At 40.6% G+C, this 25,826-nt stretch overlaps 1 protein-coding gene and 1 long non-coding RNA gene across 8 annotated transcripts in view; one reads left to right on the top strand and one right to left on the bottom strand.

The window, feature by feature from the left end:
• The first annotated feature begins 4,526 nt into the window (after nucleotides 1-4,526).
• The window catches only part of NFIA (nuclear factor I A), a 364,677-nt gene continuing 343,377 nt past the window's right edge, over nucleotides 4,527-25,826 (top strand). For 2 of the 6 annotated variants that reach the window (XM_032303340.1, XM_032303342.1), the window contains exons 1-2: nucleotides 9,413-9,813; nucleotides 15,188-15,719. In XM_032303340.1, coding sequence (XP_032159231.1) covers nucleotides 9,787-9,813; nucleotides 15,188-15,719 — 559 coding nt within the window. In that variant the 5' untranslated portion in view covers nucleotides 9,413-9,786. Of the gene's footprint in view, nucleotides 4,602-9,408; nucleotides 9,814-15,187; nucleotides 15,720-25,826 lie in introns of those variants that run through there. The other 4 variants (XM_032303341.1, XM_032303344.1, XM_032303343.1 and 1 more) reach the window with 4 other exon arrangements.
• LOC116567950 lies at nucleotides 4,850-9,376 on the bottom strand. 2 transcript variants are annotated; one of them, XR_004276443.1, is made up of 4 exons: nucleotides 8,848-9,376; nucleotides 8,418-8,579; nucleotides 7,991-8,263; nucleotides 4,850-7,628 (listed from the first exon to the last, which is right to left on the bottom strand). It is a non-coding gene; the product is annotated as an uncharacterized LOC116567950 (long non-coding RNA). The 2 variants fall into 2 exon arrangements; XR_004276444.1 differs by having other exon boundaries at nucleotides 4,850-7,625.

Here is a 25,826-nt window from a genome sequence, read left to right as displayed (position 1 = left end):
GGTGATGATGATGATGGTGGTGGTGATGGTGGTGATTATAGACAAGGCTGAGCTGCTGAATCACAGATCTCAAAACACAGTGGCTTAAGGATGCCTGGGTGGTTCAGTCACTTAAGTGTCAGCCTTTGGCTCAGGTCAGAATCCCAGGGTCCTGCAATCAAGTCCCATATCAAGCTCCTTGCTCAGTTGGGATCCTGCTTCTCCCTCTGTCTGTCACTCCCCCTGCTTGTGCTTTCTCTCTGACAAATAAATAAATAAAATCTTTAAAAACAAAATTAAAAACAGAACAAAACAAACAAACAACAACAACAACAACAACAAAAAAACCATAGTGGCTTAAATATGATCTAGGCTACAGAAGCAGCTCTGCTCCATCAGGTCACGCAGGAGCCCAGGTTCCTCCACCTTGCTGCTCCCTTGTCTCCCAAGTCATTGTCCCTGGTCTTTGTAATTGAAGTTCAATCTCTAACATGACCTCACTGCAGCCTTTGGAAAGGCCACAAGTTTAGGACAAATTTATTTTAAGCAAATGACATGGAACGTTGACTCAATAATTCTCTCTATTCTATTGTGATCTTAATCATGTGTCATGCCTGTATGCAAGGACACTTAGGAGCTATGGGCTCTAAACTGTTCATTTATGCATCCAAGAATAGAGAAAGACAGATTTGGGGGGACAATAGTTTGCTGAAACTTGCTGATTAGGGAGCCTCATCAATTCCTAGATTTACATTTGCTTCGAGTATTTATCATTTATATTGTCATGTCGGTCCTCTAAATGCCAGTGTTGATTACTTAGCCTAAAAAGTGCCTTGGATGATCTAGGATTTACCCAGTCAAATCAAGAAAATGTGAAATGTATCCCTGTGGTCAACATTCAATGTAGTTCACAAATTAAAAAATACATTATTAGAGAAATACTGCAATTTCGAATCATGTTGCTAAATCTGTAAGACTCTGATGTTGTAGTCTCCACATCAATGCCCTGCAAGAGGATTAAGTTTTTATTTGGGTCAACAAAGCAGAATTCCTGGAAGAGCCTACTATTTTCAAGGCATAAAGCCAGCCTACGTGGAAACATGAGGCTCTCAATGGTGTTGGCAATCCAAAGTCACCCTATTGGATGTGCAGCTGATTTTCCATGGCATGGTGGGGCTGATGTTCCTGGAATGCAAATTCACAGGGTGAGAAAAGCCAATATAAATACTCAATCCATGTGTGCTATTGTTACTGTTATGGGAATTATTTGAAAATTATTTAACATTGGTAGGTTTGAGGATATAGAAGCGAGGTAAGGAAACCTCTTTCATTAATAGTCCTTATTTCATATCTTGTGGGTAATTAGACTTGAGATAGACTGGAAAAACTGCACTCCTAAATTGTCCTGTTAACTGAAGCCTCTAAAAGCTAGTATTAATGGTGGGTCTCTCTTGCTTTTTCTCCTTTCTCCCACCCTTTGCTCTTCCCTCTCCTCTGTCTTGCTCATTCATTCCTGCTGTGCACAGTTCAGGATTTCAACTTCTTTCACCTCTAATTGGTCTCTTTGTCTCCTTTGCTGGAATGATTTTTCTAATCTGCAAAGTTTACTTTGTGTATCTTTTATTTAAATACCTTTGATGTCTCCCCAGTCCATCAAGTGAAAGTTTAAACACCTCACAAGGTTTCCCACTATCTTGCCTCAGCCTGATTTTCTTACTCCATCTCTAGTTACTGTGATACAAGCTAATACTAGCTAGAGCAACTAGCCACAGTTGAATATATCCCCATTCTCTGGCCCAGTGCATACGCTGACATCACCATGCTATCCTGGGCAAGAATGCCTTGACTCTCCTTTGTCCACCTGACAAATGCATACTTCCAGCCCAATGCAATGTCATTTTCTCCTTCTTAGCCTTCTTTGACTCTCCCTCTCTATACACACAGGCAAAATCAGTTATTCCTTCATCTCTATTTCTATTGCCCTTTATGTATATCGAACACAGCAGTTATCACATTACATTATTATCTATTTGGGGATCTTGTCTCTTCAATGGGACTGAAACCTTTTTGAAGGCAGGGACAGCATCTTCTTCTCTGTGTCTCCAGCTCTTAGCACATTCAATGTGCCTATGGGATGGTCCATATTAAACAGAAACAGTGTTTCTACTATAGGTACGATATACTGAGCACACCTAATGTACCAGGTAAATTACATGTTGTCTGAATATCTCCCATTTTCCATAGGAGGAATCTAAATCTTACAGAGGTCAAATAATTTGTCTGAAGTCACATAGTAGGACCAACATTAATACCTAAGTTGGACTCCAAAGCCTATACTATGTTGCTGTTGACTAGATGGAGATATAAAAGGTCACTTTGGAAATGGTGCTAACCTACCACATTAAACTGAGTTAATGAATGACAGACAGGGACACAAAACTCACTGTTACCACCTACAAAAGCCTGATTTGCTTAGCATTGGAGATTATTCAGTATGGCATCTACAGAGCAATGCAGCAAACCTTGGTACCTCTTGTGCATTTGAAAGGCTCTTGGCTCTTGACAAAACAATCCTCCATTCTCACAATAGGTTGATGGCCTATTTTACAGGTGTAAACCATCTCAAGGTCACACAGCCTGGCACCAGTTGAACAAGCCTAGAAGTTTTTTGAGTTCCTTAAAAACATTTTTTTTTTCTTTTTACTTAAGCTACTATATCCCATTAAGTGTAGTACTTCTAGAGTGAAAGCAGTATGCCAAGCTGAAATGGATCCTTAGGAGAGGGGGCCAGGATTAAATGCCACAGACTTTCTAGAGCAAGACAGTATCTGAATCTGTAAGAGGCAGACCAGGACAGCAAAGCTTGTCTACCACCACCGATGGCCACAGAACCATACCTTTCAGTAATGCTGCATCAGTTAGCTTGTCGTAAAGTGCAAGCCTAAAGCCAAAAAATGCGGTTCAAAACAAAATAGAAGGTTTCTCTAACCTCTAATTTAACTGTGCGAGGTCCTGTTATTAATTAATAGGTACCTTCACCAAGGACAGTTGAGAAAATCAGACAACCACCAGGTTGCTTCCTATTCCTCTTGACTTCTTATTGGATAATTTTTATCAAGTGAGCTAAGCACACATTTTCCTGTAACTCAGTTATTCAGCAAAACGTCTAAAGCTACTTAACTGACGCAAAGCAAACAAACGCAAGAGCTCTGGTGTGATGCTTTCCATTTAAAGGGACACTCCCTTCCTTTAGAGCCGTCTTCCCGCACCACCACTGCACCAAGGGATAGTCTGTTGTTTAAAACAAACACATCAAAGATTGACATTGAAATGGTCTTAAAGAGCCCGGGTTAAGGAAACAAGATGAATCTGTTAGATGAGGTGCTTAATGTTCCAATAGTTACATTAACAGCCTCCCTCCTCCCCATTTCAAACGTCTGAACACAACCCTTCTCTTGGGGCGATGGGAGGTGAAGGGGGGCGTCAAACTTTGTGAATCCTGGTTTTGTAAGGATATTGACATAGTAGATGCTTGGCAATTAAGGTAGAATTTCACTGCATCTCCTGCTTTAAAGGAACAACTTTATTCTTGACGGAGCCCACCTAACAATTTTATGGCCAGTCATCTGCAGTGAGCAGAGCCAGTCTTTTCCTTTCAGAATCTGGAGTAGAAGCTTTATTTCACTGCAAGTTCTCTGTGACATTTTGCACTCTCGTGATTTAATGCACCAAAGAGGATCTTTAACTCTTGGTCTACACCAGTGCAAATAAAGGTTAAATCTCTCACTAACCATCATGAACTAGCCTAATAACTCACGAGAGGCTGTGGAAAAAGAAACCGAGAAAGCAGGTGTGCAGACTTGATTAAAACGTGCAAAACCCGCACAACCGCAGGCAAATGTACTTTATCCTCACATATTCCCTAGTACCGGCGGCGAGGTCCGCAAGCAGGGGAACTTCTACCGCGCCAAAAAATACGATCTTGCGAGCAGGGCCTAGTAACACAGGGGCTTTTCTTCCGAACGGTGTCCCGACCGGAGCTTGCGCTGAATGCCGGGGCTCCTATTGGCCACGCACCGTGGGGGAGGAGGAGACTGGCGGGGAGAGAGACGGGAGGAGGGGAGAAGGGGGCAAGGCCTTTTCCCTGCCCCCTCCTGGCCCCCTCCGCAGGCAGCCGCCCGGCGCCTCGTGCGTGGTTACTATGCAAATTGCACCGATTGCGGAAATAAACAAGGGGGTAGGGAGAGGAGAGAGGGACTGCGAATCGATTGCAACTTCTGCAAAGTCTCGTACAATCCAAAGCACACAAGACAAAACCAGAGAGAATCTGAGAACCAGCCAGCCCGGGTTGGATTGCTATCAAAAGAGGAGAGAGACAGTGAGAGAGGCAGAGAGAGCGCATTGCTATTGCAAAAGCCTTCTGATTTGGAGTTAAAAAAAAAAAAAAAATCTCCAAGAAGCCTGCAATTGGCCAACAGCTTTAAAAAAAAATCTCTTCCGGGTTTTCAACGGTTCCAAGTTTATTTAGATTTTTTTTTTAATGCATAAAAAGGGGGACAACAAATGAAGCAATTCGTCTGAACATTTTAAAGTTTCTCACGTACTCTTTTTACATTGCAATGGTACGTGGTACATCTTAAACTTTCTATTTTGCGTTTATACGATGTGTGTTTTATAAACAACAATAATGGCAGAATGATTTTGTTTAATGGCTAAGACTTTAAAATTTCTCTGGCTTGCATATGCGTTTTAGTGATTGCTGGGTGAATGTCTATTGTGATGGTTTTGTTTTAAAGACGTAGCTTTGTGGATGGCTTTTTTCTTTCTTTCTTTTTTCTTTTTTGCTATGTGCATCAAAGACCGGGTTTCCTTTTTTTTTTTTTTTTTAACCCCGAGATTTGAAAAAATTGCTGAGCTTGACAGATTTTTTTCCTCCTAGCGCTTGCTCGATTCCAGAAGGGGGGGAAAAATCCTGTACGTGCTCTGTTCTGTAAAAAGACGTCTGGCCTCAGCAGTCAACCTAACTCGAAAAGAAATGTCTGGACCCGGAGAATAATTGACGATTCGATCCTCTAATCAATGGGACAACATGGAAGATTGACAAAAGCCTTATCCAATCATGAGGAGGCTTGGGTGTACAATGGTTCTCAGTAGCCAGAGGGGGCGGGGCAGAAAAGATCTGAAGTTCTCTGCGGCTCTGAAGGGGATGGTGTGGTTCAAGCTGTCAAAGCTACAAGCTCTTCCGGATTTAGCAAGCACAATAGGAAAGAGTTTTTGAGTTTAAGAGAAAAAAAACCGGGAATTTTTGCATAAAGTGTAATGCCTCCTTAACTGGCTTTCAGAAAAAGTTAGAAAAATTCTTCTAGAGAAAAATTAACTTTGCATTATTATTTTTAAATTCGGGGAAGCTGTTGACTGTTGTGGAAGGGGAGGGTCAACTTTTAAAAATGCGTGGCTTAAAAACTTGCCTGAGCTACAGGATGGTATTGAGCTCTGGGAAGTAACATATTGAATACGCAGCATTGCAGAACTTCCCTGGTTATCTTAGAAGCTTTGACGTTTCAAGTACTTGGAAGGAATAGGAAAGCCTCTCTTCTTGAACTCTAAACAACAGTTTTAAGAGAGAGAGAATGTTTCACAGGTGGACTGACAGCTGTTTTATACATTTGAAAGGAAGAGGGGGAGAGAGAGTGTGTGTTTTCTCCACTTTCCTTGAATTCTGCTGTTTAAATATATGGTCAGTAGCAAATAGGATATTAAAACTGGCCAAGTTCACATTTGTTCTTGTTACCACAACAACCCCTGTGGAGGGTGTGTGTGGAAGATTGCTGACTTGCTAACTCTTAGTTGGAGGCTGGCCTCTTGGACAAGTCTTTGATACCAATCCAGTGGAAACCAACTGCAGTAGCTTGTCTTGGAGACAGTAACTGGCAGCCTCTGACTAAAGTACATCCATCTCTTCCTTCCCTCTGAGCATTGTAGACACCTAATTCTGTTGGGAAGTGAATAGAAAATAGTATGTGCTCTTTCTCATCTTTGGATTAAATTCCTATCGAGCTATTTCCCAAGGCTTTCGGCCTTCTAATCAAATCTGGTTTGGAAATTTGACGTTAAAATCCACTTGGATGCTCAGTTCAGCAACATTATTCAATTTCGTATTATATGCATCTAAGAAAAATCTGCACACAAGTGACCAGCAGGTCAAAAAACTAGAGAAAAATATTGGAAAATGCTAGTGATAAAGTTAGTCCTGGTAAGAACTACAGAGTTAATGGCATTGTCACTTATGAACCCCAATTTTATCTTTACTGCTTGGGGCATTAAAATCTAAATCATATTAAGATCTTCCTATCAAGTAACCTCCAAAATGAGAAGTATTTGAGCTATACATATAAGTGAAACCTTATTGACGTAATTTATATATCTAAGAGGATTTCACTAAAGCTGGCAAGGTAACATTTCTGCAAATAAAACACAGTAAATGCAAGGCTGGGCTCTGTGCCAGGAAGAATATGGATAGCAGAGAGCATGACAGGAGGCTCCTTTGCGCAAAGACAATCCCATTTCAAGGCAGCCTCCTAGCACTTGCAAAATAAATGATTGGAGCGGTTATTTCCAATAAGGGGTTTATCCTTCCTAACAATGGGTCATTTATATGATTGCAGTAAACTAGCTTTTGTACTTCACCTGTTTCCTACAACTGTTCTCTCTACGGTCCTTTCTTCCTTCTCTCCTCCTTCCACCCCTGCTCTCGCTCAAGTGTCTTGGTATCTTTGTGAACTCTGGACAAGGATTTACTTTTGCAACTTGGGAAGAGGGGAAAGAGTTGGAAATGTTTTTTACCCCCAGACTGCCCTTTGAGGAACATCTGTTTCTTTGTGTGTGTGTTTAAATTTATGCCTGTTGGAGAGAAAGTTACCAGAAGCCTTTCTGTAACTGTAACTCTTCTACTGTATTTTTCTCAGTCTTGTTTCCAAAGGCTGTAGTTGGAACTGTGCTTTGTAGTGTTTCCCCCGCCTCCCCCCCCCACCCCGCGGGGGAGGGAGCGGGAGCTGGCGGAGATAGGAGAGAAAGCAGGAGCGGATGTGAAGGGCTTTGGTGCTGAACTTGGATCCAGCCCTTGCCTAGAGGGCGCAAACAATCGTCCCATATCCAAAAGTCTTACGAAGGGCGCCAAAAGTTACTTAAGATAATATTGCTAACCGCAGAAAGCTGGAAATCGCGGGCACATTCACTGCTGCAACAAAAGAAGTTTTTAAACTAGAAATATCAGCATTAAATTACTTTCCCCTATTTTTAAAAACCAGGGCGATGTGCCAGTCTTTTTAAAAAAATTCCTTTTCTCTTTCTTGAGATTCAGTTAAAAGTAAGAATCTTTCTTGTTTTGGAAAGAGGCAGATGTGAAGTCTATCTTTTAATACAGAAAAAAAAAAAAAAAGATTTTAATCTGCTCTGGAAGAGAGCTTCCCAAGAACACACACGGAACAATAACTTCTCACTGTGCCTCAGTTACATGTTGGGACCGTCCGCCAGAAACTTCTATCGAGGAAACTTGGAGCGAGTTGAAGTTATAGATCCCAGCAAAGGTTTTTGTGGCCAGGGAGGTTGTCTCTGTAACTCAGCTTAGCTTTTAGGACGTTTCTCTTCTACTGAAATTAAAGAGGAACCAAGGGAAAGCAGTTGTTTAGTTCGGGGAAAATGGGACTCTCTCATTAAAGATTTAAGTCATTATCTCCCCTCGTCCCTTAATAAATAATTTCAGAGACTTCCAAGGATATTTAGGAGCAGAGTATGTGAACATGGGTCTTGAGCATTCAGAAATTCTTTTAGCCATAAAGTAACTGGAGAAGAAGCATCAAATGATTTTAGACAAATGCAGAATACTTCAGAGGACTGTATTTTGCTTTGTCCAGTAACATATTTCTTGCTCCTTACTTAAAAAAGGGGAGGGCGTGCGGTGGGGGAGCATAGTCTGGATGAGAGTGACCTTAGCATGTCACCTCACACTCACCTGCAGAGTGGGCATTCCTACAGGAGTTTCCTCTCTTCAGAGGCTCCCTGGCTATGTAACCTCTCCCAAAAGGTGCAGATTCTCCTGTCTGTGTGCCAGTGCCTTTCACCCTGATCGTTCCTTTTGGAATTTTGAGGATTCTCAGATGCAGCAGGCTTGCAAACTAGAGTGAGGAAGATGAGGAGGAGGGGATGGGATGGGGATCAGAAGGAAGAAGGGGTTTTTTGGTTTGTTTGGCTTCTTTCTTTCTTTCTTTCCATCAGGGAGGAAAGCCTGGAGAAAAAAATATGAGGTTAAAAAAACTGGAAAAGCAGGCTTATTGGCAACTTGCCAAACCCTAAAAACCACCCCTTTTTTCTGCCAAAACAATACTTTACCAAACCTAAAATAATTGCAGGAAGCTCTTTTCCATTTTAAGAACGATTACCTGGGGGAGGAAAAAAGAGGGGATTCTTAAAAGGCACCCTTCCAGAGGTGTCCCAGGAACAGGGACGGTAATGATAGCCTGTGTCCAGTTTTGGGCACGCGTTTGTGGACCAGAATATCTCCCTTCCCTTAGGGGACATCCCTTTCACATTTTTTGTTTCTCCTAAAAAGAAAAAAGATGTCACAGTTAAACCACTGTTGTTTCTGAACGTGATAGAACTTTTTTCTATGGCGTCTGTGTTCAGACCCACTAGTTTCACAGTCCTGGGAGGGAGAACGCTCATTAATCTCCGCCTCCTTTTCTCCAGACAACCCCCCCCACCCCCCAAATCCGGTGACTCTTCTGTGTGAAATTATTCCCCACCACCCCCGCTTCTGAATGCCATAGGACTGAAGCTGCACAAAGTTTGCAGGATTTTGTGCATAATTACCTCTACCGACGATCTATTCCCACAGAAAGCTCCGTTGGAGAGATTACAATGCTTTGAGCCGTACCGCATTTCAGAGGGGGGAAAAAAAGTTACCTAGGAGGTCTGATTTTTTTAAAAATTTGCATACATGCAAATTTGCACCCCGGCCTTCTCCTCGGTTTTCTCCGTGCCCCACACAGTGAACCGGGAGCGCAGGGCAACCTGGCAAAGTTGCCCAAGTCCTCCACCGAGGTCCGCGAAGGTCTGCGGCGGGGCTTGGGGGATGGGGATGAGGAAAAGTAGTTTTGTTTGCTTAAGCACATCCTGTGGCAGCCTATAGCTGCCCGGGAGTACAGACTGTAACTGCTCCTCACTGCGTTACCCAGTAATGCGCTGAGCGGGGAAGCGGGGGCGGGGGGGGGCAGAGGGAGCGAGAGAGCCTGCGAGCGAGGGAGCGAGAGAGGGAGCGAGCGAGCGAGCGCGAGCGGCCGCGGAGGCTCGGGACCCGGCTGGCCGCGCGGCGCCGCAGCCGCCCCCTCCCCCACGCACCCCCCCCCCCCCCGGCGGCGGCGCGAGCGGGCGGCGGCTGTGCGGTGCGGTGCAGAGCGGAGGCGGAGGCGGGCGCGCGGGCAGCTCGCGGGCACCCGGCCGGGCGGGCGCGGGAGCGGGAAAGGGTGCGCTATGCCTTTAACGCCCGCGTACAGTAGACATGTATAGTGGAGTGTAGGGAAACTCTAGGCGGGGTTAAAGTTCAGCTCATGGAGCGGCAATCGCGCTGGCTGGCTGGCTGCAGTTGAGCCGAGTTGGAAATGTGAACGCAAGAAGCAGGCTTGATTTTTTTTCTCCCCCCTTCTCTCTCTCTCTCTTCCTCTCTCCCTCTTTCTCCTTTCTCACCCGCACTCACGCACACCTCCAAACCGCACACCCAGACGCACACGCACACCCCACCGCCCGGCAGTTATGTATTCTCCGCTCTGTCTCACCCAGGTAAGCAGCTGTTTGGATGCGGCGCGGTTGGGTGAGGGGGGGGGCCCGGGGTTGCGGGGGTAGACCTGGGGCTGGGCGCGGGGTACGGGGGACAGTCGCGCCGGCCGGGCCCGGGGCATGTGTCTTGGTGTGTGCCCGTGTCTGCGCGTGTTTCGGCGTGTGTGTGCGCGTGTGCTCGTGTGGGGGGGGAGAAATATAGCTTTAAGAAAGTAACTTTGTTTCCATGCGGGTGCATTCCTCTTGCACGGCCATTTGTGTGGGCACATGGCTAATGGCGCCCTCTTATTAATGCGTTAATTAATATCGGGGCGACTGACTGCGGAACGGCGGTGTTTTCGGACGCCCCGCACGTGTTTCGGCGGGGTTGCAGCCCATGACGCGCTGAAATCTGGACTCAGCGTTTCTGCAGCCGGCAGGCCGGTTTCTGTAGTTCCGCGGCTCCCGGGGAGGGGGCCGCCGACGGAGCCCACCGCACACCCCGCACGCTCGGGGCAGCTGAAAGCCCCGGGTGCGGGAGAAGTCATGACCCTGCGTCCACGGCCCGCGCGCGGAGCCCGCGCCGCGGCAGCCTCCCTAAACTCTTACTTTGTTTATTGTTTGTCAGCCTTTGGGGTCCGGCCGCGGGAGGGACGCGGGCCGGCGTCCCGGGCCCGGCCGGGACAGCGCCCCTCCGACGCGGGCGGGCGGCGGCGAGCCGGCCCCCGGGCTCGGCGGAGCAGGGCTGCGTGGAAGCGCGTCCCCCCGCGCCGGCCGGGTGGAGCCTGCGTCCTCGCAGCTCAACGCCCGCTCGCTTTCCCGAGTGAAAGTTTCGCTGTCGGGACGAGCCCACGCTGCGCAGGGCGGCGAGCGCCGGAGGCCGAGGGCCGCGCGGGCCGGGGAGCGCCGGGCGGAGTTGGGCTCCCGGCCGCGAGCCCGAGCAGCAACCCCAGGCCGGACGCCGCTCCCCCCGCCGCCTCCCGCCACCGCCGCCGCGGGACTTGGGCAGCTCCGCGCGCAGGACGGGGGCAACTTTTCCCCTCCGACTCTGCTCAGAGCGTGGGTCTCTCTCGCCCCCCCACCCCCGCCCCTCCTTCCCATGCCCTCCCTTTCCATCCCTCTCTTGTCTGCACCACCCCTAGGCAAAATATTGCTACTCCACGGCTCCAAATCTGGTCCCTTTTGAATATATTATTTATTTTCTTTGACTAAAAGGCATGTAGTCAAAGTGATTTTGCGCTGAAGAAAATTTTTGGAAAAAAGTGTGAGCTTTCATACTGTTTTGGTACATTGCGATCTGACCATTAATCACCTACATGAAGTTGTATGCTTCAAGTAAAATGTTTATTTACCACTCCCTTAAAAAACCTGCTACCACTTACTGCTTTCATTTAGCAGGAGATAACGGTTTAACTGGAATACTTTATGGAAGGTTAGAAAGTATCAATAATTTTTTCCTTTTCCTCTCTAGATTCTGGATTTATTTCTCACATGACAGCCTTATTGCAATATCTAACAAGAATAATACTCGTTATTTGATCTCAGAAGACTCTTAAATGCATCTTTTATGTAGAAATGGTCTGTTTGGGATTTAGGCCTAGCATTAGTAATGGATAGCAGTTGCTTTTAGTTACTGTAAAAGTTTTTTATTTTTTCCCTAACAAACTTCCAAAGTTCCTATTTTAGTAACTTGTGGAAGTATGGAATGAAACTTTTCCAACCACTTCTGGCAAGGTTCACAATTGCATATGGATAAGATGCAAAGTATAAGAGAATTTGAATGAGTTATGACTACAGTGGAAATGCTGAGATTCAAAGGCTGAAGTTCTTGCTGGCAGAAGTTTGCAACATAGAGAACTTGTAGACAATACCAGGGTGCTGCAATGGTGGGGCATGACCTTAGCAGACACAGGAGTGTCTTCTCAAGTGAGCTCTGCAGAGAAAAATTTATATTTTGTGTTGGTGCATATATGAGGATACCTGTGTATCCAAGCAGGCCCAGGACATAGTCAGGTACCTGACAAAGCCGGATTCTCTTGGTTCACAAGCTATTATCACATTAAGAAAGTTTGTTTTTTTTTTTAAACATATTTGGCAGTGTGATTGATACATTCACTAGGCCTTCTTCTGGAAACACCAGTAAAAGAAACACTTAGTGTAACAGTTGGTGAAGAAATTGTACTTTAAATAGTGAATGAGAGCCACGTATTTTGGGTTCTTCTTTTAAAAATTGATTAACAATTTTATTTAACTTGCTGGAATACTTATAAAGTTGTAGAGCCAGTTTTAGAAAGAAAACTTGGGTAGTTTATTGGTCATTGAAGAAAGTCCAGTAAGCACAGTGACAGAAATACTCTAAATGAAAGAATAAACTCCATCTACGTGTATGCAATTTTTAAAACTTGATCAAGAAAATGTCAGCCGTCTTCTTTTTGTCCATACAAGTGTATCATAACCAAATTGTTTACCTGGCCATAGAATGATAACCCGGTAGAAATTTATAGGTGAACCTTTAAAAGTAGTTCCAGCAATATCAACGTTCAGTGGTTCTTAAACTTGGCTTACTTACAAACAGATCAACATTTAAGGTGTTGATTCAAATTCATACTGCTTTTGAAACAGGTTTTCAGGTTTGTTTTCATTGATGATCTATAACTTTCTCACTGAGTGCACGTGTAGAATATTCTTTATTGTCTCCTGCATATTTTGAAATAGTACGTAGCTTATGGCAGTATGTGCAGCAACATGATTTATAGGGGCTTACTTTTTTAAAAAATTAATTTATGCTGGGCCTCGACATTTCCTGCAAGTTAATGATTTTCTTTACTTTTGATGATCTGGACTACTTCTAATTGTGAGTTGAGAAAGATGACTAGCTCTTTAATAGTACATGTGAGTAAAGTTATACAAAATGTTGTGCACTTTTATTGGCACGTTCTTGAAACCTTTGGGGAGTAATAAGTTGTAAATACTTTTGATGCACAATTGGGGACTTAGATTATTCTTAATGATTAGTTGACATGGTTGTCCTCATTTGAGGGTTTTTATGTTTTTATGATGAGATATATAGGCATTTGGTTGGCAGGTAAACAAAATGAACACGAATGAACGCGGTTCGCAGTTCTGTGAGAAGCATACTAGGAGCCTCTTCAGACACTTAAATGCCATATTAGAATGTCTTTTTTAGGCAAGGCTTATTCTTATTAATGAAGCTTTTGAATAAGATACCATTTTAACATAAATGTGAATTGTTTGGAACTTAGTTGTTCTTTGCTTTATAAAACAGGCCTGAGATTTTAAGATGAAATCTTCCTTTTGGTGAAAGCTCACTTTGTAGTTAAGGTAGACTCTAGGAGTTCTTAACATAATACCACAGAGCCTTGGTCCCTAGCATGTTCTGTGTATATAAGAAAATAAGTCAATGTGAAGGACTGTTTCAAACCTTAATTTTATGTATTTTAGAACATTTCAAGGATGAGCTCAGAATTTAGTAATGTTGAAATGCTTTGCGGTTTGGTGTATACCTTATTAGATAAACTGTGACTTGAAAACACCCCCCTCCCCACCACCATTTCTCTCTTTTAAAGTATGGCAATAAGAAAGATTCTTAAACATCAGAAATTTAAAATGTTTATGGTAAAGAATAATATAATTCTTGTATTTTTTTCTGCTCCCTCTCCACTTGAAGAATGCACACATGTTAGAAAAGCTACTTCTCTTTTGGATTTTTATTGAAAAAGAGCAGTTTTCAAAGCTAAATTTGAAATGCAGAGCCTGAAATTTGTTCAGAGAGGAAAAAGATAAATGTCAATTATTGAAGTGATTTATTATATATTACATTAATATGTACTTTAAAAAATAGTCATATGTAGTGTTCAGATGATTGATTATAATTTATAATATTTTAACAGACTTGACAAAATTTTTTTCCAATTTTAACCACTCAGTTTACATTTGAACATTTAAAAATTTAATAATTTCTTTATAGTAATAATATTTTGGACATTACAGTTACTTGTGCCTCCAAAGTATATATTTAGGCGGATAGTACAAACTGAAAAAGAATGCATTTTATAATATTTGTCTGTCCTACACCCTTTTGAAAAAAGGCATCAAATATCTTTTTGGTGTTCTTATCCTCATTTATCTGAAAGTAAATAATTTATCTTCTGGAGGTTTGTGCGGTAGAGAGAAGTTATGTAAGATTAGTGTGGGTTGGTTAATCAAAAGTTAGATGTGCTCAGAAAGCTTTGTGGAGGTTACTGTTTAATTTTTCTTTAATTTTATATTTATATTTCCTAAGCAAATATCAAGTTAAAGAATCAAACATTTTCATAAGACAGTAAGAAAAATTTAAATGTTTTAAATTGAATTTTATTTTCGGGTTACTTGAATCTTAAGAGGCAACTGTGGGGGTTTTCCTGGAGTCTCGTAAACATTAAATGTACCAGGTTCTCTATTTCCTTGTGAGAAAAAGCCTGAAATACTAATTTCAAAAATTAAGTAAAGATTCTCTTTTTTAGGGATGATTATTACCGAAGGCATTTTACAAAATTAACTGTATTTAGTTGCAACCCTGTTGTCACAATGACGCATTCTATTTACTCTCTGGCATGTATGCTTTTCTTTGTCCCCCCCCCCTTTTTTTTCTTTTTGTTTCATTCCCATAGTATCAGCAAGTATGTCTTGGAAATAGATCTTTTATTTCAGCCTGAAGAATATGAAATTCATCTTTTGCATATGCCAGATTTTTCTAAGTTTTTGACTAAAAAAATTATATGCAACTGTAATCCTTAAGAAGGAATTAAGATGTTACCAAAATGCCTAAGAAACAGATTAGCGTCTCCATGCAGTATTTTTAGAGGGAAAGTCTTTGTTTTCATTGATCGGGGAGATGATTTTTTTTGCTTCTAGACTTCCATAAACATTGACTGGCATCTAAATGTTTAGGATTTGCCAATCTGGCGGCCGAGCCCTGGGTGTACTACAAGTAGTGAGGTCAAGGCTGGAGCAAAATTAGATATGCCTTTCTTGAAATAGGGTTAAGATTATATATTGTTATAAGCATTTCAATATATTTCTCTTACTATCTAAAGGACTTGGGACCTAGGCTTGGCAGGAGACCCCGGTGCACGTTGGTGAACATACCAACAGATTTTTAAATTTTTAGCCGTTTTCTTTTTTGAGATCATGAGGCATGATACTGACAGTTTTCCTTTTCTCCCCCCTCAGACTTCCCATAGGCATCCTCTGTGTAATTTTGGTACTGTAATGCTCGAGTCAGCTTTCAAGTGAAATAAGCAGTGTTTTGTTTTGTTTTTAAAATGACCATCTGAAGAAAAGTTGTTTCCTTTTGTTTTCATTATAGTTATATTTTTGTTGTCATTCATTTCTCTAGGATGAATTTCATCCTTTCATTGAAGCACTTCTGCCCCATGTCCGAGCCTTCGCCTACACATGGTTCAACCTGCAGGCCCGAAAACGAAAATACTTCAAAAAACATGAAAAGCGTATGTCAAAAGAAGAAGAGAGAGCCGTGAAGGATGAGTTGCTAAGTGAAAAACCAGAGGTCAAGCAGAAGTGGGCATCTCGACTCCTGGCCAAGTTACGGAAAGACATCCGACCTGAGTACCGAGAGGATTTTGTTCTTACAGTTACGGGGAAAAAGCCTCCATGTTGTGTTCTTTCCAACCCAGACCAGAAAGGCAAGATGCGAAGAATTGACTGCCTTCGCCAGGCAGATAAAGTCTGGAGGTTGGACCTTGTTATGGTGATTTTATTTAAAGGTATTCCGCTCGAAAGTACTGATGGCGAGCGCCTGGTAAAGTCCCCACAGTGCTCGAACCCCGGGCTCTGTGTGCAGCCGCACCACATAGGGGTTTCTGTTAAGGAACTCGATTTATATTTGGCATACTTTGTGCATGCAGCAGGTAAGTGCGATGGTGAGATGTTGTTCCACTTTCTTGTGTGTCTCTTTTCTGATGTCCTCTATGTGCCGGGCCAGTCCCGAACTGTCTGAGTTGCAGGCCACCGTGCAGAGAGACAGTGTTGTGCTTTCAGAGGTAAACCAGAGTCAGAACTGCCAGAAGCCCCCCTCCCCTCCCCTTGTCCGAGGGCACAGCTTCATTCAGGTGGAAAAGCATAGCTTTGAGAGGACTCTCACCAAGTTAAGGTCTTTTGGCAAGTCGTGTTATCAAAGGTGTTGGTAGTTGTGTGATATGTTTAAATCCCAATTTTCAGTGATGGGTGAGAGAAGCCTCATAAAACAGTTGGAATAAAGGGGATATTATAAATGGCAATGATCTCGTTTAAAAAGCATGGAGTTTGGTTGGTGAGGCAGTATTTTTAGTCGCTTATCTTCTGGGAGTGTTTTTAACCTGCTGGGGCCTCTTGAACCCCCTGCTAATTAAGAAAAGGTGGTGAGAGTACTATCAAATTGCTGATCATTTATGAAGGAAAAAGATTCACATGCATACACAAACGTAGTAGCTTTGTATTTAGGAATTCCTGTTGTCTAGGATAGCTGAGGGGGAAACAAACCAGCTCTCTAAGTAATTGATGGCAAGGTTAATCTTAAAAGTAACCAACCTGGGTTGTACATGAACGCACCGAGAAATCAATATTGATCATTGATTTAGTGAGTTGCTTTGATTGGTGATAAGATTCGTTATTGTTTCAAGGCTGTTTTCAAGGCATGTTTTACCTGTGTATATTATAGCATTCAGGCTAAAACTATTGAGCACTGAGTAAAAGAATGCATTTCTACTTTGTTTCTTTTGCCTTGTTTTAGACAAAAGGTTCATTGTGTTATGGGAAAGCTCAGGTCTTGTGTAACTTGTTGACTTTTTATATGTACACATTGGCCTTGCTAGATTTTACCTTCATGGCGGTTCCTTGAGCCAGATGGAGGAAAGAAGATTGTTGAATCCTACCAGTAGGCTGTTTTGGGGTTCATATATTTACATATTTTTTTCACAAAGGAGAAAGGTGCTACCTGTAAAGTCAATGCTGTACTGTTTTGCAAAATGTTTTTAATTCTAAGACTGAGATTTTTTTTTTTAAAAAAAGAAGTCAGCTGATAGCCTATTCTCTATTATTTTTCTCAATATATGTTTTAGAAAGAGAACTTTTGTTATCCATCTGTCCTTACATAAGAAACTGGAGAAATTAACTTTGCAAGCATGTCACATTATCATTTGCATTCTGTTGGCAGGGGATAGATGAGTATTTTAGAGGATGTGATCTGTAAGTGTTTCAAATATTTGGGTTTTGGAGAATGTATACTTAATTGTAAGGAGTGCCTGTTGCTGTAGCCTGTTCTTCCTAGTGAAATAAAAAGGCACCACCTCTCCATTGACCTCTAGACAGGAACAAGTATCCCTTTCTTAATCCCCTTTTCACCCTATTGTTACATTGTTTTCTCTATTGAAAAAGCAGAGTTAAATTTTTAAAAAAATTATTTGCGTGTGTAAGTGGAGGTTCTGACAGAGAAAGGCAGGGTACAAAAAAAAAAAAAAAGGATGGGTGTTAATCAGTGCTTTCAGGGAGGACTGCTTAAGATCTTGTGTTTAATCTTTTCAGTATTTAGAAAAGTAAATAATTTATCAACTCTAACAAATGCTCAATTGAACCAAAAGAGAAAAATGAGGGTGCCAACAGGTGGTACACATCCTGGTGTGTGCTTTCTCCCAAGGTATCTCGAGACGGAACACGGGTTAGGATTTTGTCGGTGGGAGCAGCGCCCGTTCTGAATTTTAGGTCTAAGTGTTTTCCTTCCATTCAAAGAGCTGCAGCCTTCGGAGCTAATGTCATCCCGTGTATTCTCTTCCGTCGGTGACCGTTCGTTACTGGGCCGTGGCTCCAAATCCCTGAGCGGACGGGGCTGCTGGTGGTTTTGGTACCCGAAGGGGTTATGTTGGTGAAGTGACAGGGAGAAGGTTGCTTGGGAGAGTTAGCATCCTTCTTGCTTATGAAAGATTTATGGACAGCAACGTGGATCAGACTACCTTTCGGTTTGGTTTTCCTGAGGTATCCCAGAATCCCTCGGTAGGCCTGACTGGGAGCCAAGTGTGAGGCCATTGGCTTTCACGGAGCACCGTGACGGCTGCAGCTCGGTGCACGCAACAGGGCGCTCGCACGAGAAAATATTAAGGGCCTTTTGTCTGAAAATATTTCAAATTTGATTTAGAGACCTGTGATTTGTGGAAGGGAAGCTAGTTGCCAATACAAATATGAGGTGGATCGGTCAACTTACATACAACTGATTTGACAAGCATCTGTTATAATACTGAAGATTTGTAAACACTAAACAATGTTTTTACCTCCTTAAAAGTTTTGAGAACTTGCCAGTATTGGCAAGAGGCAGAGACTCTGAAACGTGCTTCAAGAAACATGCCAAAACCATTGTGGCCTTTTCACCTATGGTGGATTTCCACACACACACCCCCACTATAGTCTTGTATTTTTTTTTTTCTTTCAAAATGCCATTTTTTCCCCTCTAGATAGCCCCCCAAATGAGATTTTTTTTTTCCTCTTCCAAAAATGTGTACGATAGTTACTGCTTCATGCCTCGGCCTTTTCTTTGGTAGGAGGTTGAAATCTTAGGGCACACTGTAAATATTGGAAGCCAGTGCAGAATCAGTCATTTTTTAAAAGTGCAGGTGATGTAGTCTAAAACTTATTGACTTATTGAGTTGCTAAAATACAATACCTAAACTACATTCTGATTTTTTTTTTTTTCTAAATCCGGTAGCATTCAGGCAGTGTGAATTTTGTGGCAGATAAACAGTAACAAGTGTAATGAAATTGGAGTGATTCCATAATCCTGAGAATTTCATCTCGTTAAAAGTATAAAAGAGCAAAACCATTTTATGCCCTTAATTTGGTCTTTATTTGAGTTGTCCTTCCATAGGTATCATATGACAACTTGAAGATATTATGGAATTGTGGCAAATGGTTTTCTTTGTGGGCGTGTAACAGTAAAGCTAATTTATGACCAGTCTTTACCAGATGATCTGTATCAGAATCTACAATATACCCGGCACGTGGCAAGGTCACAATTTAAGTTGTTAAGGTCATAACCTTAGCCACCAGGCATTTGACCTTTTAGATAAAGTTAACCTTTGTTCATTAGTAGGCACTCAACCGAGAACTTTCTGGAGAGTTTTTTTTTTTTTTTTTTTTTTAACTGCGTCTGTATACTTCTGGTAAGGTAATCAGATTTTAGAAAGATTCTCAGTTTAGTTAAGTTTTGTAAGAGGTTAGACTTTTTTAAGGACTCACCTCTTGGATAGAGGTAAGTTGCTGTGTCTACACCCCAGAATGACAGAGTCACAATTTATTTTTGATAGTTATTACCTGCTGCGAGATGGAATGAAACAATGAGGCAACTATATGGAGACAGTTAGAAAGTACAATTAAATAAATAGCATTATATTTAAATTAACTAAGTAAAGCCTTTGCCTAACTTTCCAGTGGCATTAGGCCCAAAAGCTAAATCGCCACAAGCATCTTCACTTTTTGCAGATGAGGACTTTTCTAAGATTGGAAATTTTTTTTTTAGTGGCTTTAAAATTTGCTTTGAGAGACTAATAAATGACCAATATTTGTCAGGTAATGACTGTCATTGTTAATTCTCCAGTGACAGAGTGGTTGAATTTGTCCTAAGGATAGCACGAGGAGTGTTAGTAGTAAGGTGGAGAGTGATCATTTTTGCACAGTAATGTTTTAGTACAGTAGCTACTGGTTGCTTCCACGCTACCCGTTACTGCCTACCCTTAGTTTTGCTTGGACCAGGAATAGTAACAGTCCTGCCACTCACTGAAAGAGCTGTTTGCAGTGTTTTGGAAGTCTGGTACCTATTCCGGAAACCTGTACAGCCAGTATTACTGATTACCACATTACTCGTACCATATTGTTCTTTAATTATGCTGTTGTGAATGCTCATTTTAAATTATTTACATTCTGCTAGTTTTGCTCTGATATGCCATGTATTATTCCATTTCAACAAAGACAGAGATACTCCTATTCAGGTGCATTTTAGTTTTATTTTGGCTCCGTGATTGCCATTCCTTCATATAGTAATAGAGAAAGCCGTGATATGCAGATAGACCAGATGGTCATGTTGACAGATTGAGAATTCACTTCCTACTGCTTCAGAGCAGGTGTAAGATTGGGAGTGTCTGTGTATGAGTGTGTGTGTGCTTCGTGTGCATGTGTGTGCACATTCGGGCTGCACACACAGGGCAGTTGAGAGCAGTGCAAATGATTTCTTTTTTAAAAAAAAATACTGGTACTTTACATACCATATAACTCTGCATAAGGTTAACCGTGCATACAGAATCATTATTGTAAAAAATTTTAAATGAAAATGTTAAATTGTTACAGTTTATAATTTTATGCTGAATGAGTTATGGTGATGTTTTAATTTTGGGCTAACTTACCATGTTAGTTTGTGGCAGTATTGCATATCTAAAATACATTTTGTTAGCAGGCATACCTGTGTATGTGTGTTTAACGCTCAAGTTTAAGGTTATACATTCATTATGTAATTAAACTTTTTCAGTACCTTAATAAACTCCCTAATAGAAAGTTCTGCAGTTAGTTCCGGTGATTTATAATAGTAAGCTGTATTTAGAAAAAGAAGGTGTAAGACTAACATACAGTGATGTTCAAAATTAAGACTAAGTGCCACCCTATCTCAAATTCTTACTCCAACCTTAAACCAAACTCAAGGTGGATTTTGTGGCTGACTGATCCATTTGAAATCATTGGTGTGTGCACCATTCTAAAAAATTTCATTTATCTTTCTATTTCTCTTTTAATTCTTTTAAGAAAATAGCACTAACAATCCACAAACTTGAGAAAATATGGCTTTTGTATCCTTGACTTTTAGGCGTAACTTGAGGGTAGTAACAATATCCTTTATCTAGAATGTAGTAACAGTATCCTTTATCTAGAATGTAGTGAAAAAGATGGAAATTCAAAGGCAGACAGGGTATAGGAATAGGGGGAAGGGTTGCTCTGGAGTAAACTTATGAACGGAGGTCAGCTCATTTATGGCTAAGAGGTTTGAGTGTTGGTAAAAAATTTCCCAATGCTGCTGGCTTAGATTTGCCTTGTCTTCTTTTCCACCCCAGTGATGAATAGCATTAATTTAAACCTATTTAGGGCTGGTGTGGGAGAAACCACAGCCTTTGTTGTGGTCACTGCTGTACACAGTAGGACTGGGTGTTTGACTTGGTGAAGGCCTCAAGCTGCTTCCAGAGGGTACAGAATGGCCTGTCAGTTTTTTAAAACTTGCACAGAAGCAGCAACAATTCTAATTGCTCGCAAATGTTAATATAGATTACGGAAAGCAATTTTGAGGTTAGAAGAGAGGAAAAAACATGAAATACAGATTGAATTCACTAACTGTGCAAAACACTGGTTTGTTACCATTTCAGCAATCATTTCCCCAATTTTATTTAGATATTAGATTTTGTTTTTAAATACATTATAAACTGTAAATCCTTGGGAGGTAGGATAAGGGGAAGGAAGAAGTCAGGTGGAGGAGGAAGAGAATGAATGAACTGGCATGCTTTGTTAAGAGAAACATAAAACCGTGAATTTAATCGCAAATGGAGATGCTCTCAAAAGTGTTTTGGTTTAAGTAATGACTGTAAAAGGATCCTGAGCAGAAGATATCAAGTGAAGAATTTTATAATCCATCTCCCCACATTTTATTGCATAGTTTGAGACGAGGAGACTATTTGGGGCTTTTGGAGTTTCTAATCAAATTTTTAGAAAAGAAAAGTTTTACAAAAATTCTTTGTATCATTTAAGGGTCTGGCCAGTAAGGGATACTGTGGCATACATAAACTTGGAAAAGGGGCTATTTGAGATATTTGCTGTTATTAACATTTTGCTTTTTAAGGTGATAACTTACAGTGTCATCAAAATTTTGGCTGTTGCTTAGGCAGCTGTAAGATACAAATTATCGATCCAAACTTTAGAGTCCCTGTAAACTTACCAGAATTCTCCAGCTGCTGCTTAGGCAGAAATGACTTTTACTCTCAGTTTTCCCCAAAATATTAGAAAACAGCGCTTTCGTGTTTTGTTACGATCATTTCACAGTGTAAGAGTATATTTTCTCTAACGGAATTAGCCCTCCTGTTAAATGTTCTAGTTAAATAAACATGGCTCACGAGGCAAAAAAATAAGTCCACACATGACAAATTGCGACAACTCTGTAGAGAGGATGCTTTTGCTGTTCTGTTTGTCAAAGAAACCAAATAAGATAAAATTGAGAGAAAGAAGTTCTTTTTAGTTAGTTGTGTATTTTGGCGAGCATTGGTCTTCTTTAATGTGTAAGATACTGCTAATCCAAATGCAGACCTGATCAGGGTGGTCATAATAGCTAGAGATTGAAGTGGACTAAGTTTAGTGTTCTTTGAGACCTTTACACTTATTTTTCTTCATGGCTTTTGCATGCTTTCCTAGTGGTAAATATTTTGGACCTAGATCAATTGAAAATAGAGAAAGGGAGACGGATGGAAGACAGGAAGGGAGGAAGACAGATAACTTTTATTGAGTTGTCTCTTTTGCGGCAAGCATTATACTAAGTTTTGCCATACATTGTAGCCCTCTCTCTCTATCTCTCTTTTTTTGCTTTTTCTTTCTTTCTCTCTCTCTCATTTTTAAAAAAATGCACAGTAATATTGCAAATAAGTAATGCATTCTCCATTTGTACAGGTGAAAATAAAGTCTCAGAATATCCAAGTGACTGGTGCACAGTAAGATGAAAGCCAAGTTTCTGATTCCAAACCCAGTACTCTTCACCATGTAGTTTAGATCCATTCTGTATCTCTCTCTATGTCCTATTGTCTGGGGGTTAGATGTCATTTAAATGGTATTACACACCAGCGTGAATCAGAGGGAAGGAAAAAGCGTCAAGATCCTGACCCTTCCCTTGGAGATATTCTACTGTGATGTCCAGTTCCTAGGCATAGGCTGAGGCCATACCTGGTTAGGAGAGGGAGAAAATGTTCTTATGCTTTTGTCAGGATTGGGGTTAAAAATCTGGAGTGACTTGATTTTTCTTGTTCTAAAAATGTTGAAGTTTGGTGAATAGAAGCATTATTACACAGGTTTAAAAAATGTTTTTTTCCTGTTTGTAAGATAGATGAATTGGTTTTAGATGCGTTGGGAAACCACTGAGAATTAAAGCAAGTGTTAGTTTAAAAATCAGAATTGCACATAATATTTTACTAGGTAAATTTCTGTCCATATTTTCTTATGTGCACAGGAGGTATATTTCTAACTTCCCTTAATGATTAGATTGAAAATTTTAAAATTTGCTTTACTCCAAAAAGACCTTCGATTCTGGCCTTGTGCATAATTATTTGAAAGAAAGCAAAAATTGAGTTTTATTAGTTTAAAATTGTTTTTTTAATTTAAAAGAAAAAGCAGAAAAATTGAAAGTAAGAACAGGGTTCATCTTAATCTCCTTAAATGACTGATTTATTGATGGATTTATTTAATGCCGTTATTTTCATTTCTTTAAGCAAGATTAGTTCTTAATGACTTCAGTGCAAAAATTCAAAGCCCCATTCAGTGTGAATTTTATAATTGTAAACAGAAAAAAAAGACCAGTAATTATAATTTATACTATATTCATTATATGTATATTAAGTCTTCTAGGGTTTATTTAAAAAATAAGCTGCTGAACTGAACTTATATTGACTAAAATAGAAATGTAGCTTTCTTTTTAAGTTTCTTTTTTAGAAATGCTCATAAATCTAAAAGTTGCAGAGTATCAGTTATGCCAGCAAGGGAAAACTGAAGTATGTAAATAAAAGCGTAAGCTGGAAATAAGAGGATTGGAATAAAAAAATTAGACTCACACCCATTGTTCTATACTGCCTACCTTTTGATGTCTGTGATGAGTATTTATGGTGGTCCCAATAATTTATGAGTTTCCAGACATAAATAATTTTCAGAGCATATATATTCATAAACATGCTTTAATGGGTATTTTTGAAATGCTCTATAGGTTGAAAACATGGCATGAAAGAAAAGTAACAATAAAAAATATTTTAAAAAGTGAATACTATTTAAAAATTTCTATGTATGCCTGTTTAGCATCTGCCATTATCAGGCTGTTGTCTTTGTTGCTATGGTTTGGGGGATTTTTATTTCCCTTTGTAATTTTGCCAGCCCATGATTGGGTAGTGCAACATGTTCATGCTGTTGGAGAAGACGTGTCTGTGGTGAGTTACATGGCTGGCTCTGAGTGGTAATTTCAAGTATGGAAAGGTATTTGTCAGTGGGTAATAGGAACTGTGTTGCTACAATATTAATCATCATTTAATTTTTAAAATTAGGGACATACCACTTATTATGGGAAGCCCAGAACTACGTGCCTGCCTCTTCCCCTATTGGAAGCATTTCGAACTCTGCGTGTTTTAATCTTAAAGGGATTATTTAGTTTTAAACTCCAACATAAAGTGAATATTCTACATGCAGGATCCCATCATTGTCACTTTCAAATATTCCATTGCCTTTCAAAAGAGCTGACATTACAAGTCCTTAGGTTGACAAATTCTCATCAACTTTTGTGAAAAATTTGGCTGCAGAAGGAGTAAAGTCAAAAGAGGGCCATAGACAGATGGATTTCAGTGTTAAGATGACATCAAGCCCTTCTTCGTGGCATTTTTAAACATTCCAAATGAGTGAGGAATGGAGATGCTTAAAGAGCTCACTATAGAATGAGTAATTAAGATCGTATGTATCTGCATGTAAACCTTCATCGCATACTATTAACAGAGCTGTATCTGCTCAGACATAATGGCAGATCACCAGTGAAAATCCTAAGTATATTTGATGCCGAACACAATTCATAAATAATACTAGACACTAAAAATGTTGTCGATGGAAAACAGTGTATACCTGAGAGAACATTTGTAGCATTAAGTAATTGGAAGTTAAAGACGAGTGGCTTACAGACGTTTAAGATCAAGCCAGGATTCTGGGCAAGCATTTGGCAAAAGCTGATCAGTATCTTTGTATGACCGTAGCGAGATTTTTGCATGGATGCATATTATAGAAAAAAATCACTAGGTTACTAAAGTCGCTGATTGATTCATTTAGTCGGCTTTTCCTCCCCTTCTTTTAAATGGTAGAGGTTCTCTTTTGGAGAGTAGTTTCAAGTAACTTCTGAGAATGAAGTCTTTGTAACTTGATGCTGTTCAACAGCATAACTATTGTTGTATGTTCCTGTCAGGGAAAGATAGTCATTGCAATACTTTTATTGTATGGCCTCTTAATATGTGACAAGGACTTTTATTAAGAATTCTTTTTTCTTTTAAATGTCCTTTTGGAAGTCCCTCCTCCTCCCCACCCAGTCAGGAATTACAGTGGTTTTTAACAAGAGTCATAGGAGTTTTTATTATCTTCTTGGTCAATTCATTGTATGGACAAGTCTTATTTAAAAAAAAAAAAAAGGTTCTGGAGTTCATGTCCTTTAGATTTCCTGTAAAATAAAGTGGGAGTGGTAATTAACAGAAAAGTGCCATCTCATCAGGCCCAGGATGTATACAACTCTTTGGAGAATGAGGTATTACAGCCTGAAATGTTAGGGCTGAAGAACTAATTGTTCTAAAGATATTTGCTCCTCATCTCAGAAAAGATGGCAAACATGCAAAATGGATAAATGTAATCCTTTGTACTTTTACCACCTACATTTTTAAACTACAGTGACTCTGATTTCTCTAGAAAGGTCAGAGGTTTCAGACAGAATGCTTTGTAATTCTTCAAAGAGAGACATTTTCAATTTTCCTATATAAAGCCTGATTATGCATAGCTTTTTACCTCATTTGCAGTTGAGCCTCAGAGGTTCTGGGGTGGGGGCAGTGCTGAGTAAGGGAAGCGGTGTCATGAGACGGCAGAATGGGACAGAAACAGATAGATTGGAGAGGATCATAGATTCACGTCTAGGGATGTACATTTTTGGCCCTTTATTATCCATCACCTTGTTTGAAAGTGAAGACGGGGCAGCT

This window comes from Mustela erminea, chromosome 10 (genome assembly GCF_009829155.1).
Source record: "Mustela erminea isolate mMusErm1 chromosome 10, mMusErm1.Pri, whole genome shotgun sequence".
Lineage (NCBI taxonomy): Eukaryota > Metazoa > Chordata > Mammalia > Carnivora > Mustelidae > Mustela > Mustela erminea.
This window is presented reverse-complemented; position numbering and strand designations above follow the sequence as displayed.